The sequence below is a fragment of the Lathamus discolor genome, chromosome 1 (assembly GCF_037157495.1).
Source record: "Lathamus discolor isolate bLatDis1 chromosome 1, bLatDis1.hap1, whole genome shotgun sequence".
Taxonomy (NCBI): Eukaryota; Metazoa; Chordata; class Aves; order Psittaciformes; family Psittacidae; genus Lathamus; species Lathamus discolor.
This window is the reverse complement of record NC_088884.1, coordinates 113217941-113234793: the sequence shown is the minus strand read 5'-3', so window position 1 is coordinate 113234793 and position 16853 is coordinate 113217941. Positions and strand designations below refer to the sequence as shown.

Genomic DNA, 16853 nt, shown 5'->3' with positions numbered 1-16853 from the left:
CAATATTCTGCCAATTGACTAAAAGCAATGGTAGCAACAACAGAGGTGTTTGTAAGAAATGATCCTCCCCATGTACAGCATGAGCTGAATATATCCTTTAACTGGATGAATCCTCCCCACACCCAACAGCACCCACAGACCAAGGGCTGAGGAGCATCCCCGCATCTCATAGGGCTGAGACAGGGTCACTGCCACCTTCAGGGGCCACAGCCCATCCCTCCAAGCGCAGGTCTGGTGGCAGATGGTGAGAAGGTAAACTGAACTTCAATTTTACCTTAATTACACTTTTTTTTTCCACTGCATCAGCCCTTAATCCACACCCCATTTCATAGCAGAGCAGGGCCTTGGCAGGAAGGATAGGTGCTGCTCCAGGGGCAGAGCAAGCCTCGTCCCTGTTGTGAAACACAGGCAGAGGAACAGCCGAACAGCTGAACACTTCAAGTCTTCAGAGACTCCAAATAAGGATCTAAACTGTTAGTTTTTCAGTAGTTGGGGAAAAAACACAAAATCAAATCCTTTGATTTCCTTTTAATTGCTATTTACTAGGGATAAAGTTAAAACAGTCTCATTTAAATATGCTAAAACACTCTCAGAGAGTTCTCAGCAACCAGCTAACAAACATTCAGGAGAGATAAGGAGGGGTTTCCTTTTTTGTTTTTAAGGGGTTTGGGGCTGGTTTTTTTTTTGTTTTGTTTTTTTTTTTTAGTTACCAAACTAAAATCTGCATGTTCAGAAAGCATGAGCTCTTCCACAAGCCAAATCCTTACCCCGGGGCCAGCGCTGCCAGCTCCTGTGAAGATCCTTCCCTTCTAAAAAGCCTGTAAGCTTAAGGGCGATCACAAGAATACAGCCGTATAAACTGGTGTGCTCAACATTTAAGGCTGAAAAACAGAGGAAACTTTAATTACTGGAGCAAAGACCTTAAGAAACGTGTCAGTGAGCACACCTTCACCGTTATCATTACCATCGCTGTCATCTTCCATCACCATCTACTTTTCCCACAGAAAACACACGTTGTTTCCAGAGGGAATGAGGGTCCATCAGCAGCTGCCAGACCCAGGGTGCTGATGTGGGCTGGCAGAAAGCATCCCTGTCAGTCACAGAGAGGTACATGGCACTTCAACAGCTGACAGCATCTACCTGTCCATGTTTTTGGAAGAAAGCACCATGCTGACAGCACAGCCCTTGTCACTGCTGAAACGTCCTTCCCTGCTGGGAGCCCTGCACATGTCCCCAGTCCCACCCTGATAACACCCCTCAGCACACCTCACATGTCCCACAGCAGGGGGAAAGCTGCTGCCTCTTCAGAGCTGTTTTACCCATCAAACTCCTGCTGTGGCTCCCAAAAGCACCTGCAGGTTTATGTGCCTCTTCCAGCTGCGAGACAAGCTGGGGCGGTAGCCCTTGTACCTTGCCACTCCAGCAGCATCCAGATGCTCTCTGGGAGGGTGAGAAAAACTGCTCACATGAGTTGCTCAAGTAGGCAACACAGCTGGGGGAATAAAAATAAAGGAAGGGAATTGTAGATATTCCCTTCTTGGTAAGGATCCTGTTTCCGGAAGACAGGCAAAGTTGTATTTCCTTTTCACCTAAGAGCGCAGCAAACACTCCAGCTCAAAATGAAATGAAATTCACACCCATGAGACAGCTGTGGTGTGAAACGCAGGTTGAGAGCTACTTCCCCAGAGCATCTCCCAGGTGAAATGGCATAAGGAAAAATAAAACAACAAAACCCCACCAACAAACACTTGGGTGGAAACATGACACCAAACTGTCGTAGGGAAGGAAAGCAAGAGCTGAATGCATTACAGTTTAGGTTGGCACGTTACTGTGAATACAGATAGCTGTTACCTAGCTCATTTCACATCTGTGTTATGAGGAAACTATGGTAAAATGGATGAAAGTAATGCTTTAGTCAAGCCCCGTTGTCTTTGGGAAGATTATCTGCACGGCAGTAGGTTTATAAATGGCTGTTAGGGAACAGAAATGGTTTCTTTGTGTACAGAAAAGCTCAGCGTGCCTGGTTGAAATTCTCAGTTAAGGGAGTTCAGCTCCTATAATCACACATCGGCTCCCATTGTCTCTGCCCCAGGGCTGAACTTCATTAATGCTTTGGGCTGTATCCCTTCTCCCACATCAAGGTATCAAATCCCTCTGGAAAAACTGAGACCTCTTGTTGAGTCTTTTCACCATCGTGTTCCTATCCAGAACTAACTCAAGGCAAATTCAAAGCCCTCCCTTCCCTCCTCCACATCTGCGGAATAAACAGCCTGGAAAGGTAACATCTCCATCCTGCTGCAGTAGGATTTTCAGACAGGTACAAGCTTTTTTCCGAGGGAGATGGAAGTGCAGAGCGAGGGCTGTGCTTGCAGAGCTGGGGGCCCTTGTGCTCTGAACACCACGCAGCAGCTCAGGAACCAGCTGAAGCCCTGGGTGAAGAAAGACAGAGGATGGATATCTCTTCCCACAGGAATGATACTTTGGTTTTTTCCTTCTTTTTTTTTTTTCCTTTTTCTTATAAGCAGGCTTGGAGATCTCTTAGGAAAGCACATTCAGGCTACTGCTGTTATTTCTGATTGCAGACCCAGAGCAATGGATCTGCTTGCAGATAAATAGCTCACTGAGCAACACATTAACTCCTGTGTTTTATTGTATACCACGTTAGAAGGAACTTAGGATTCCTTCACAGCTGTGCTGGCAGAAGGTTGCCTTCCACTTATGCCTAAGCCTAACCTTGAGGCTTTGATGCAAGTGAATGCAGACACAAATTCAGTTAGCAGCCTCCTGCCCAGGAGGATGACCAACACAACAAAAGCCATTCCCATTTTGGAGCTATCTCCAAGGCTGCTTGGCACAGAAACCAGACCTGGAAAATCACTGCTTTGGGTTCATCAGCACACCGGGCTGCCCACTGGTCCTCACTGCTTTGTGCTGCCTGATGGAAACCATGCTTGCTACTTGCACGCCAGCATCACACCAGTGTTAGGGTGGCAAACAAGGGAGGGTTGTACCACTCTGCTGCTTTTGCAAAGGCTGATGGAATTCCTTGCCGGTGTTTCCTCTCTCAATGAGAGTGCATGCGCTGGGCATCCCCATTGTTCACATTGCAGAGTCTTTTCTAATGACCTGTGGGAGCAGCTCATGGGCTGGGAGAACCTGAATTCACCTACCTGCAACACCAGCCAAACCAAACAGCACTGGTTTTACAGCCCTGCACAGCCAACAGCACATACAGTGATGAATGTCAACCTCCTGGTGGTCCCTGCCTGCAAAGATGAAATACTGCTGGCAGCACGGGCTGTGCATGACAAAGGGCAAAGATTGGTATTCTTCCTTGTTAAAGTCTCACAAAGTAATAGGCAAGAAGGATGCGAGTTGTTGAAGTAGCTCAGCTGCCATCCACACCTTCGGGGCATTTCGAGGAGGGGGTACAGCAGGTACCTGGAAGCAATGCTGCCTGAAGTCAGAGAACCAGCTGTTGCTCCTGCAGTGTGGTGGAACAGAGGCAAGAAACTGTTGTGCTGTTGAGTGTCTAGAAGTCTGCTTGGGTTTGGTACAGAAAAGACACCTCAGTGTAACCAGAGGTGGTGTTCTTACAGAGCATTACCTTCCTATGCAGGTATTAAAACGCATTATGAAAAGGCATTGACTGGCCAAACCAGCTTTTGCTTCCTAACATTCCGCTGGGGTCCCACATGAGCCCAGCCCTCTCTGTCTGGGTGTGGATATGTCCGGGACACGGAGCTGCTTTTGTACTGATCCTTCTGCAAGGGAAGCTCATGTTCATTTCCCAGAGCACAAAGCTAAGACACTTCAGCTTTCCTAATGACCTGGGCTCCCCTGCTGCACCGGCTTCAGAGCCAGTACCCAGGCCTGTGCCTTGCCACCAGCATGCCGCTGCTGGGAGCCAGTCTGGTCTGTGATAAAACCAGTGTGGTGCTGTGTCCTCCCTCCCCACTGCCTGCTGGAAAACAGTGGGGTGGCTGGTTTGTGACTATTAAAAATAAAAGCAGAGGTTACTGAACCCAAATCCTTTGTGTTGTGATTCAGAGGCTGGCCAGAGGAACTGCTAACATGGCTAGATAGTGATAGCTAAGTTCCTTTAGAGGAGAAAAGAGGGCAGGCAAGGCACAGCTCCATTTAACCCAGACCGCCTTGACCCATCCTACGTTGTCTGAAGTTCTGTTTCCAGCACCCTCCTGCACATTTGCAGGAGCAAAGGCAGTGCCCCACCAAGAGCTGCATCAGAACCGCACCAAAAATACCAGCAGCTAAACCCACATACACATAGCAAATAAATAAATACCAGGGTCCCCACGTAGCGCACTTCTGCCCTGTGGGACCCATACTCCCTCCCTGTAGTGCCTCTTTTGGCTCATTTTAGCAGGGAAGGCAATGCCAGATTTTCCAGCTAAGCCAGCCCAGGACTGCCTCATGTCCCAGTAACCTCTTTATCCATATGAAGTGTCTGAGGTTAATTTTCCTCATTACGTACCTGGTATTTTGTGTCACTTCAGAGTATTGCTTAACACAACACACCTAATTAAGAAAATTACCCTGTGCAAGAGCTGAGAGCTGACATGCTGCAGGCTCACCTGTCAGGGGGTTTGGGCTATCGTTACCGAATGACACAGGGACACGTTTTCTCCATGCAGGCGCACAGAGGCTGTCAGAAACCGCTTTGTTATGAGCTCTCTCTCAGAGAGGGAAGACTCGCACCAGAAGGTTGCACTGTTTCTCTGGCACTTTGTTATGTTGTGCTGGAAACTGCAAGTCAGCTTGACAAAAAATAGACCAGTTTAATTAATGCAGGAGATGAGCACGAATGGCACAGGAGCTTCTTGGTGGTGCGGGTCTCGTCTCACACTGCCTCTTGCCCCAGCAACAGGGCAGTGATGATGGGAGGTGGTGAGAGGCAGTTCAGGCAGGTGATGCAACAAGTTTGTCTGCCAAATGTTTCTGGTAAGGCGGCTGCTGGCAAACAGCATCAGGTGAGATGCTAGTGCCCCACCATGTGGGGTGAGCAATTTGGAGGGGGAAAGCTAACATTATCCCAATATAATCCTCCAAAAGATGACCAGCAGTTGTAACTTCCCTTGATTTCGATTTCACTTGCAGGACTTCAGGGCTGAAATGTGTTTTTCTGGGCATTAAACACGCCAAGCAAAGCAGGTTTAATACTACCCGTGCCTTGGTGAGCTGCCGTCCCTGTCCCCAGCGGAGACACTCACCATGGTTTGGCAACGTGATGTGCTTTTGCTCTTATTTCCCCCCTCCTCAGTAACACAGGGATAATATCACTAATTTGCAATTACAAAACACAGACTCGAGTATTAAGGTGCTGCATTTGAAACGGAGCTTTGAAAGCCTAGAAATTGTTTTATCCGTAACAGGGTTTTGTCTTCCCTGAACACCAGCTTGAGTATCTGGAACTCTCACACCAGTAATTATGTCCATTAATTTTTCCTTATTTTGCTCCATCAGGTATCCTGTTTATATTCTACACTAATTCCTGCTGCTTCCAAAACCCTTGGGCAAAAGAGCTAATTTTATATGTCAGACCAAGCTCTGGAAAATAAAAAACATATGCGCCTAATGAGTGAGGCTCAGCTATAGTTAGTGCCTTGCTTTTGCGTTGCAGCTGAATCCTGATGATCATGTTCCCCAAACCAGCACAGTAAGCCAGCTGGTTAGGTGCTCTCATTTAATGTAAAAGGGAAAAAAAGGACTATTTTAAATCAAATATTTCTGGATCTGGAAGTCGCCTTCATCCTGCAATCCACAGCAACCCTCTGAAAGGTGCGGTTTGTCACATAAGTCTTTTGTAACTGCAAGAAAACAGGGATCCTTCTCTCCCCTTTGCAGATCACACCTCTGGCTTGCAATGGCTCTTGCCCTCCTGTCCTCCAGAGGGGCTGGGATATTATCGGATGACCTGGTGTGGCTCAAGGAAACACATCAGGACACAAGCCCTGAACAGAGGATGCGTGAGTATGTAAATACACACCCGTCTGCCCCCAGGCAACCCCGCTGACTATTTATGTGTCAGGATTTCTCCTCCTTACACTTTTAACAACCTGTGTAAGGACAGAAAGCCGAGTGTGTCCTCAAAATGTCACATACCTGACCCAGTCCCGCTGTGCCGAGATGGCCGGCAGCGAGCAAAGCCACCCTGAGAAAGGCAGGGCTCTATTTCCCAGCCTCCAAATGGCACCGAGATGACTTCGGTGCAAGTTTCTTCACCCTCCAAACAGGGTACGGTGCAGATCCCACCAAGGGCAATCCCTGAACAGATCACGCCATCCTGTGCCTGCAGGCACAGGAAAACTGTTTCTTGGAACCTTCGGAAGCCCAGACCAGTGAGACAGTGTATTTGCACTATTCGTTCATCAAAAGCCATCCCTTACATTTGCTCCTAATACACTGCTTGAAGGAGGAGATGAACTCCCCCCTGCCTGCTGCTCTTTCAATGTTGCTCCACTCTGGGGAACAGAAATCCACCACCTTCCCTCTGCCATGCTCCAGCACATGCGACTGCTTTGGGCCAGCAAAGCTTCAAAACCTACTAAAATGCTTTTTAAAATAAGTTTAAAAACAATGAGCTTTGGGAAACCATTTGAAGGGGCAAGGACCATTCCAGATTGCATCTCTTGCAGGTTTCAAGGCTGGGTACAACGAGCAAACATTTGGGCTTCAAACTTTTAACATCAAGTTTAAAATGGAGCCTTCCGCTGTATTTTGTAGGTACAGAGCTGGGTGATAGCTGTGTGGAGAGGGCCAGATGGTGCCTGTCCCACATAGCTCTTCTAGGTATGCAGATGCTTTCACAGCTGTGCAAGGGCAGTGCGCACAGCCTGGAGAGATGCGGGTGCCTCCCACCTGGTACTGCTGTGATTTATTCAAAGAGGGCAAAGGCAGACCAGCCGAGGGAGCAGCCGAAAGCAGCAGCACCTCTCTAAAGAGAAGAAATGCAGCTGCAGGATAATAACAGTTTTTCCCCTGGCCTGCTGTAGTTGCTCAGTGAGACACACCACCCCTGCGCACCAGGGACCAGGCACGGAGATGTGCTCAAATACAGCACAAACCCTCAGCAAAACCCTCCTCCCAGAGCGCAGCCTTCCTGCTCCTGAGCTAGCAGCCAAGCCTGGGCAACTGAGGGCAGCCTGAGCACATAAAGCTTTTTGGAGGATAGAAGACACCCCAAACCCTCCATCCTTTGCAAACGGCAGCATTCACTACCCTAGATGAAGGTGCAAACCAGCCCCAGCAATAACAAACCTACCTGGGATGGAAGGAGGGAGGACAGAGCACTGGGATGAATCTCCATGGTGATCACACAATGGCAGCACCTGAAAGAAATTATTGGGGTGATGGGGATACGTGTGCCTCAGGGTCAGCTCCCTGTGGGGTGCTTCTCCTAGCACCTTTACCCAGCACACTATGGCACAAGAGCGTGAAACCTTGCCATGCCTCGCAAAGCACCCAGCTTTTTCAGCACAAAAGGAGTAGCCTGGTTCACATCCAAGTCCCATTTTATCTCCATCTTCTGGAGGTCCAGGCCAGGCCCCTCGAGCAGAGTGTTGAACAGCATAATGTGAAATCATCGCTGTCCATGTCTGCAGGGAATGCCCACAGATATTGGGATGCAAGAGAGGGACCTGGGAAGGATGCAGGAAGCAAGCCCTTGAAGTCCAGGACAGCTGAGCTGCCACGGGCAGCCACACTGAGTTTGTACCTACAGGATGCTTTCCTTCCCAATCCTGCTGTGAGCAGGGGCTCTGGCTAAGCTGGGGAGAGCATTTACAGTTTCCTGCAGCTCACCTTTGGGATTTGAGCTGCACATCAGGGCAGCCCCAATGCTCAGCCCTCTCTGTGCAGAGCAGCTGCAAGTACCTGCAGTCACCTGCCCTTTGCATTGTGCGTGCGTTTCACTTAACAGAGGAGAGCTGTTAAATCCCAGGTGAAACGCCTCCCTGTAATCACTTTGTGGATAGTGGCAGCTCCCTGCCGAGTTCCCTGGCACCAAGTCTTCTTTGGGAAGGTGTGTAGGGTTCGTGAAAATAGGACTGAAAGTATCTGGGTGTGATCAAAGTGGATGGCTTGGGGCACATCCTGACCCACAGCAAACTATCTGAGGGCTGGAGGTCGGAGACAGTTTTGTCTCTCCCATGGGCTTTCCATGGGGTGGATGCAAGCAGCAGAGTTCAGTTCTGGCTCTGAACTCCCCGCAGCTGTGCTGGTTTCCTTGGCCATACCCTTCCTCATGCTTCCCCCTCATTTCACCAGCTAAATTCAGGCAAGGGGCTCCTATGCATAAAACCTGTTGAAAATAAAACTTACAAGAGCTAGAAGAGGCTTGAAGTGCAAAGCCGGCAGCCCCTGAAGAGCTGCGGGGACTATCCAGTCCATCCGGTGCTCCTGGGTGCACAGCAAACAGGCTTTTGACTAGTTCATACCACGGCGCATGCGAAATGCTCAATTATGGTTGCTTAGAAAAGCCAGATGATCTCCTGGAGCCGGGGACTGACAGCCACGCCGTCTCCGCAGCGTTCTGCACGGCTGAGTTTGTGCTGGCTTATTCTGTGCTGCTCCGTGCTGCCTGTAATTGCATTGCATTTTAATTGTTTAGCATCGTCAGAACTTCAGCCCCGGGGGCAGCGGAGGTGGTGAGAGCTCAACACATCAAATTGCTACCCAAAGAGCAAGCAGACAAAAAGCAGAGTGGGGAGGGAGATGGGGGAGACAAATGAGCCACATTCATTAGAAGAATAGCAACCCTGACCCAGGGAAGTGTCCTACTGATGTAATAAGAAAGCTGAAAGTTGTTAATAATAATGAAGAGCACAATAATACAGTTCCTTTTCTATCAGAAAGCGCCTCATCTGGAAAGAATTAATGCACTGTGGAAAGCAGAGACGGAAACCAGCAAAGTGCTCCTTGCCCACACAGCCCTGCTTTCCCTCCCAGCTTTATGTAGTGGGTTGTTGGTGGGGGTGAGAGTTGTAGTTGCACTGTTTAGTGCTGTTCCCTTGAGTGCTGTGATGTGGCCCCGAAATCTGGCATCTCCGCCACAGAAGCCCTGCCGTGCGAGGCAGCAAGGCACGCTTCCCCACAGGCAGGCTTGCCTTTCACCCTTGGCCAGCCACTGCTCATTCCACTTCCCCAGAAGATGCTGCAGCTTCAAATCCCTAGGGCAGGTTTTGAAGGAAAGAGCCCTTTGTAGGCTGCCCCATTCCCAGCTGGAGCACTGCGGTAGCTTTGACCTCAAATGTCAAACTCTGTGCAGAACCTGGAGCTGCTAAATGCCCTTGGGATACAACAGATCTTTCCAGGGAACACATATGCAATGTGGAAGCCACGGGAGGAAGAGTGGCAGGCTGCTTGTGGGTCTTTCTCCTGGCAACCTGCAAAGCCATGGGTGGATAAGATCTCAGAATCATACAACTGTTTGAGTTGGAAGGGACCCTTAAAGGTCATCTAGTCCAGCCCTCAAGATGAAGGCAAAGAGACAGACACATCAACAGGCATAGCTGGCACTGCCAGCAATGAAGATGCTGGTAGCAGCAGGGAGGTTTCTGGTCTTGGCTGCAGTGCAGCCTGGTAGGAAAGTGCCTCTGCCTCAGGTCTTCACCCAGGGGAGCGTGCGTGGTAGACACAAAGGAGCTAAGATCCTTCAGCTGTCTATGCTGAGTATTCTGAAGGTATTGGCATTTCACATCAGCTGCATTCACCAGGGTTAATTAAAGCCTGTGTTTTATAGATTGCCCTTGGCCATAAACTGAAAAGCTGCCTCAGTTGGCAATCAATAGAGTGACCTTTAAACTCATTTATTTTATTAGATATAGAGTCCTAATTTGAAGAGATTGAGGAGCCATAATTAATGGTGCCAGAGAGGTCCTGAGATGTATGTTTAAAGATTACCAAGGAAATCGCTTTGCCCATAGGTGCAGTGTGCTGGAATTGCCTGGTGCACCAGAGCGCAGCAGTGAGGCTGGGGATGCTCCAGTGGGTGAGCCCCAGGAAATGCTCTAGCACCACAGAAGTCCAACAGCAATTCAATAGCCGGCACACGTTACTTCTCCCTCACCCGAAACTGAAGGGCATGCTGTGAAAAGCAGCCTTGCCACTATGGGGCACAGCAGAAAAGCCTGATTCTAGGGTCAGCAGATGGCTGCTGGCAACTGAGGCATTCCAGAGATGCTGCAAACACCGTCCCCATCCCAACCCAGAGAGACTTCAGTGCTTTGTGCCTCTCTTTGAGTCTACTGTGTGCTGGTGTGCAGTGAAATGGTTTTTCCTTCTTCAGAGGGGTGGATTCGCTCCAAAACCACAAAAGCCTTTGAGGGTTTTGGAGGGTGCAGTATCCGGACGGAGGTGTTGCTTCCAATTGCAGCAGCCTGCCATGGGCAGCGTGGCTTTCCCACATCGAGCAGATGGCCCCAAGGAATATTTGTTATTCGAGCACCTTTCTGAGCAGTGCCATAAGCAGCTGGTGCCAGAAGTTCTGTCTTCCTAGCATTTAGTCTAAATCTACCCTCTTTCATCTTGAAGACATTACCCCTTGTCCTGATCAAATAACAATAATAATGATAATGATCAAAGTAGATGTTTTTCTGGTATTTATTTTCTTACGTGAGTCAAATAAGGTGCTTGATTCAGCATCTTAGAATAGGAAGCCAATAGTCAATACATTGTACCACACCTGCTTTTTTGTTTGGTTGCTTGTTTTCTTTAGTGCCCACTCATGCAAGCCAAACACTTTAAGACACATTTCCCAGCCTTCCAATCAGAGCTTGGTTGTCTGCCATGTCCCTTGTCATGAAGAGCCCAAACATCTTCCCCTATTTTGTTGCTCAGTCTTCCAGTACCAAGATTTGCAGCAAGCCCTGCTCTCTCCCCATCAGCTCGTGTAACAAGGAGGAGATTTGTGTACTCTACATGCCTTCTGCATGGTCTCATTCGTGCTCCCCCTGCCACCACCATGCCCAGAATATCCAATGCCTGCTCTCTATCCTCACTGTAAAGAGTTCAGCTCACTCTGTGCCACTGGAATGAACAGTAATGAACAATAGTTGTATTGGATACGGGTAATTAATTGCATTTCTGCAAAGAGAAGAAGAAGAGGCACTTAATAAAGAGAATAACTTTTAATAGGCAGCTAATTTTTCTTTTCCCCTTGACACATCATGGTAATTTCAGAACAAATTTTGCACAAACATGTATATGAGTATATAGATATATCAATTACAATCTTTGGTGGGTTTTTTTTTTTTTTCTGGTGTCCTTTCAGTGTGATGCAACATGCTGCAAATGACTTATTTTATTTTTTGGTATCCACATGAAAATCCACAACGATTGCTTTTTACATAGGAAACTTCAGCAATCAGGAATGTGAATAGTTGTAGATGCCAACTTGTGTATTTTAGATGGCCTGACCTCCCCAGAGTAGGCATCCAAGACTCTGCTCCTGAGCAACCCAAGTGATCCAGGAATACCTGAATGAACCACATACATTCACCTGCAGCATGAGGACACTTGTTGGTTCCCAGTCCTTCACAGAGCTTCATCTAAAGTTTCTCTTGGTGCCACTAAGAGGATTATTAGACCCATCAAGGTAGAAATCAGAGCAACTGTCAATCACAGGGAAATGAACACTTTTCAGCTTTGTGTATAAACACAGACTAACAAATCTGCTCAATCTCTTACCACACTGCCAGGTAGGCTTTATTATTTCAGAAAGGGGAATTGAAGAGAGAAGTTCCTCAAAAGCATTGGATCAATAGGCATCAAAACTTAGATCATTGTCCTGGCTCTTGGTCCTGCACTTACACCACCAGTTACCTTCTTTCCATTTGCCAATTAAACAACGGAGGTTTGGCACACTACCAGAGTCAGTGGATGAAGACTAAGCAGATGCTCACAGTAACACAATTTTCAAACATTTATAGTTCTAGGAAAGTAGGATACATGCAGGTAGAAGCACTACTTGATATTTTTGAATTGCCAGCTCAGTACAAATTAAAAGAGTGTGTAATTAGCACTTGAAACACTCTTCAAACTTCCAGAATTATTCAAAACCCGGCAGGAATCCCATGCATCACTCAGAACAGGGGGGAGAAGGTTCATCTGTAAAACTGCTCATCTTGCTGGTGCCTATCGTGCACCCCAGGTTATATAGGAGACATATTTATAGCACACATAATGCAATTAGCCAAGGAACAGGCAAAAATAGGCTATCTCACCTGCTACATTACAAGGATCATATTCAGTAATTTACAGAGCTTCGAAGCGCCTCAGTGCAAGGTATATTTCCCCCTTTACAGAACAAAGCACGCACTTCAGCGTTTCACCCAGGCATCCCATCCTGTAAACATTTATGACAAGCAAAGTGTGTGCTACAGTGAGGAGTCTCATGGAAATCACTGAACTAATTTTCATAGTGGCAATTTGCCCAGTACTGTTTCAAGGATCAGGCCCTGCTTGTATTTTGCTACATACAATTAAAAAAAACCCTATCTACCATAAGAAGTTCAACAAAGTATGCTAACATATTCCTTCCTGTATGTGCAGAAAACATTTTTAGTAACTGCTATGCAAACACCACCTGATTTTTACATTCTCTTCAACCTTCTTGAAAGTTTTCCTGCTTTTAGTATATATGAAAACAATAAATACATGATATACCAGTTATTAAGCCATCAAAAAATTACGTGTCATTCCAGAAGGAACAGGAGGCACTTGAGATTTAGAAGTCAAGAGCTGGTCATTAATGCAAATGTCCTGCATGGTGAAAAGCTTCAGCCGCTCCACATTTCCTGCAGCTTTGGTGAGATGTTCCTGCATATTGTGATAAACAAGGTTGCTTCACTCTGAAACGACAACAGTATCTCAAGTTTATTATTCCAAGTAAGGTTGTTCAGGAAGAGTAAACTGAAATAAGGAGTAAATCCACTGTCTGGGACATTGTCCTGCATCTGCACAAACAGAACCACCTCTGGGTTTTCAGTAATGTAGGCAAAATCGCATTCTGCTGCTGTAGTTCAAGGGGCAAAGAAGGTTATTTTGTCCTTACTGTTGGCATCAGGAAAGCTCTGTTTGTACATCCTGGGGGAAATGAGAACAGGCCAAAACCATTCAAACTTGTCTTGCAAAAGGGCCTCTCCGCGTTTCTGGTTAACCAGATCTCTCTCAGCAGAGGGCAATGGGACCTGTTCTGGAGGAACTTCATCCTACAACAACGGTGGAAGGCTGGTCAGCGTCTGAGTCCAACATAGCTGCCTCCGTGTGGTCTATCTCACATATGCTGTGACACCCAATTCCTCAGGCCATTCTTCTCCTCTACCTCCCTGCCCTACCCTGGTCACACAGGGCATTTCCCACAGCCACTTCCTTCTCCCACTGTCAGAAAATGATCCCATTTACCCACAAATGAGAGAAGCAGCTCCGTAAGAGTGGAGATTGTGGTGCCTGAGAAGGCTTCATACATGAAGGAAAATGCAGTGCTCATCTCACAAACCATGGATTTCAGAGGAGCTGAGGGAGAGTCTCTGCTTTCACGCATACTGCGCAACACTTGCCAGTTTTGTGTGTTAGCCACGAAGGATTTCAAACCATAATAAAATACCTCAATGAAAGCTCTTGCTTTTGCATGATGTGGAACAGACACAGATTTGTCATGAAACTAAAGGAGCTGAACTCTTCTGGGTACCATGTTCCTTTTTTTTTATATGCAGCGGTCTTTAAAAATCTCTTACTTCTCACACAAACAAAATGAATATTCACCTAGGGAATTACAGTCAGAAATGCTGAGTGGTTAAAGCCAAATGCTATGCCTGTAAAGCTCCACCTTGGCGAGGTGGCAGCTTCTTTGGTCCCTCCATTTACCCGGGACTCTGTTCGTGATGCTATGTTCAAGCTAAGCTTTGTTTAAGCTGTTGCTCCTTGAGCATGCTGCCAGCTGAAGTCATTGCTGGTTTTGTTTCGCATTTTTAATGCTTTTGTTTAGTTACATGGCACAATACTGAAGCTGTTAGCGAGATTAACAAACACTAATGTTGCAAGACATAAGACAAAAGCAATAAACTTACGTGTTTATTGTTGAGATGTGAAGAGTTGCCGAGTTTTATTCTTCCCGTGAGACGAGTGCTCTCCTAAGAAACAGAAAATACATTTGCATCAGTTAAACATGCAAAGACAAAAGGACAAATGAGTCCAGCATCACTGACAGGCCACTGACCACTGCACAAATTGGCCAGTCTCCTTGTCAGATTGACTAAACCTGCAAAAACTGTCCACAAAATAGATTAGTACTACTCCCTCTGCGTTTTACAGCTTATTTCCCCCATGGTTTGCTCTCATAGGGTGGGGTACGCCCACAAAGTATTTCCAAGGCAGGTCGCAAGGGCTTAGAAAAGGCATCAGACTTTAGTTAACATCTAGCTATGGTTAGGACATTAAGTTATAAAAAGATACAACTATAAAACTATTTTTTCTGATATCACCACCAGCAGCTCAGTTCCTCCAGAGAAGGAAAATGAACTTTTAACACGTTCAGTCAGGGATTACAGACAGGTCTCACTCCTTGCCTGAAGAACCAGAGGTGCTGCCAGCAGTTATAGGCAGAAAAATAAACCTCCGGATGAGGACGTGTTTACAGTTCTCCTATTCCCAAATGTGTGTCCAGGAGCAGCAGCGGAGTTTCCTTGTGACAGAGGTTCATACATGGAGATGAATAGGGAATGGTATCCCTGGACTGGACAGAGCCCCATGGAAACAGGGGGATGAAGAGAGTCTAGTAAAACCAACAATGTATTAAAACTCTTGCATATGAACTATCACCTGGGGTTGAAAGTTAAAATATAAATTAGGATTATAACAAATTTACTGGTTAGGCATTCAAATAATTAGCACTCAAATTAAATAGTTGTGCCCCTGAAGAAAACAGTAGAGACTTGTCAACGGTTTCCACATAGCTTTTCCTGGCAGCAAAAAAGAGCTCTTTGAATTTCAGAGATGAGTAGGAAATGTGGTCTCTGATGGTGTTCAGTGAGAGCCACTGAACACCATTCAACAATAAGGTGCTGGAATGGTGTTCACTTCTGTCGTGGTTTAAGTGCTGAACCCAGGACAACTTCCCAAGTGTTCAATTTCGGATAAAATTATCAAAAAACATTATAAATTGTTGCTAAGCCAGAACTTCAGAAGTTCAGGTAATAAATTGCATCTAGAGAAAAGGAAAATATAAGCCTCCCGTAGACAACCAAAGAAACATTTCAACAAGATTTATACAGTTTTGGTAGGAGAAAAGCTTTTGTTGCGTAAAAATCTTGTTTTGAAAGGCTAAAATAAGGTGAATCAGTTCAAATATCGTAGAGTTTTGGACTAACAAAGTTAATGAGATTTTCCAGAACACTAATGTATTTTTAAATTTATTATTTATTTCTTCCTTTATTATTTCTTCCTTCCTCACTTTTTTACTTTCCCTGTTCAATGTACAGGAACAGAAGATTCAATAGGGCGTCAAAGGGAGAAATTGGCAAGATTGTTTAGAAAAGGGGTAGGAGAAATTAACTGAGAGGTATATTACCATGCAGAAGATAATATTCAATAGTTGTAATAAATATCAATACTTTGTTATCAGTTCCACTCTCAACTCGCTGCTCTGCCTATGCTAGAAATTAGGCAGACTTACATGGAAGACTGATATTTCACACCACAGGAAAACACCACGTCTAAGGAGAGGCTCCAGAGCCAACCTAGCTCCCTGGATAGTGTCCCATTTATGTCAATAGGCTTTGGATCAGAGCATGAGGTGGGTGAGGCAGTGCTGGTTCCAGGTGGCAGACAGCTTGAGTGGTACCTGCTGGCAGTGGTGTATGGGACAGGAGTGGTGAATTTGCCTTACTGCAGACCTTGAGCACACAGACACTCACATGCCCTATCTGATTTCCTGGCACTACACACATAATCCCTGGAAAGAGTGAACTGCCACAAAGTATTACTGGGGTCAATGTCCGCCTATAATATCAGTGACTGCCTGATGATGGCTTAGTGCAGGCAGGGATGCTCTGTGTTGCTTTGCCATTGCACTCCCAACAGGGCAGGCACCTGCTAGAATTCTGAAACAAAACCAAGTTATTGCTGCCCCAAGGTTGCAAATATGTCTGAAGATATTTGCGTTATAGGGTCTATGATTGTTAGTGCCAACTAACAGTTCAGTGATAAAGAGAGAATGGTTATATACTGGAGAAGAAATGGTCACACAGATGCTGTCTGTTCAAGAGAAACAAGGGTAACACAAGGTTTTAGATACAGAGCTGCAGGACATCTTGAGACTGAAGTATCTAGAACAATTTTGGAGTCTGATGGCTCAGCAGTTTGATGTTGTACTAAATATCCAGGTGCAACGCAGAGACAATAAAGAAGAATAGTCGGGTTAGTTGCAAGTGGGAAGACCTTTTTATTGTCAGCCTTAACTGACAAAAATAAATTCTGAGACTGTAAAAAACCAAACTTGCCCCCAAACCATCACCCACTAAACCCAATGGATTAGACCTTGCTTCTCATAAGGGAAATGAAAAACAAATACTTGTGTTTAGTGTTTTGTTTGAACAGATGATATTTTAATCAACTGAAGAAATTATTTCACACCAGAGAATAAACACAGAGCCATGGTGGTGCTCAACCGGTCTAGATAGATTGCCTGCTTTGAAGTCTTGTCACAGGGAGAGAGCGTACAGTTATGCAGAATATATATCAACAAGGGCAAAATTGTTGGACAACAACATCAATGAAAAATTGGCTTTTGTTGGTTCTGGATTATGCATTTAGGAGAGGATGACACATAAATTCTA

General features: G+C 46.1%; 1 protein-coding gene across 1 annotated transcript in view; it reads right to left on the bottom strand.

Moving 5' to 3' along the window:
* Positions 1–11128: 11128 nt before the first annotated feature.
* EMCN (endomucin) overlaps positions 11129–16853 on the bottom strand; it is a 55115-nt gene continuing 49390 nt past the window's right edge. The window contains exons 11-12 of the mRNA XM_065691348.1: positions 14088–14150; positions 11129–12869 (exon numbers count right to left, since the gene is read on the bottom strand). Of these exons, the coding sequence (XP_065547420.1) occupies positions 14092–14150 (59 nt within the window). The 3' untranslated portion in view covers positions 11129–12869; positions 14088–14091. The remainder of the gene's footprint in view (positions 12870–14087; positions 14151–16853) is intronic.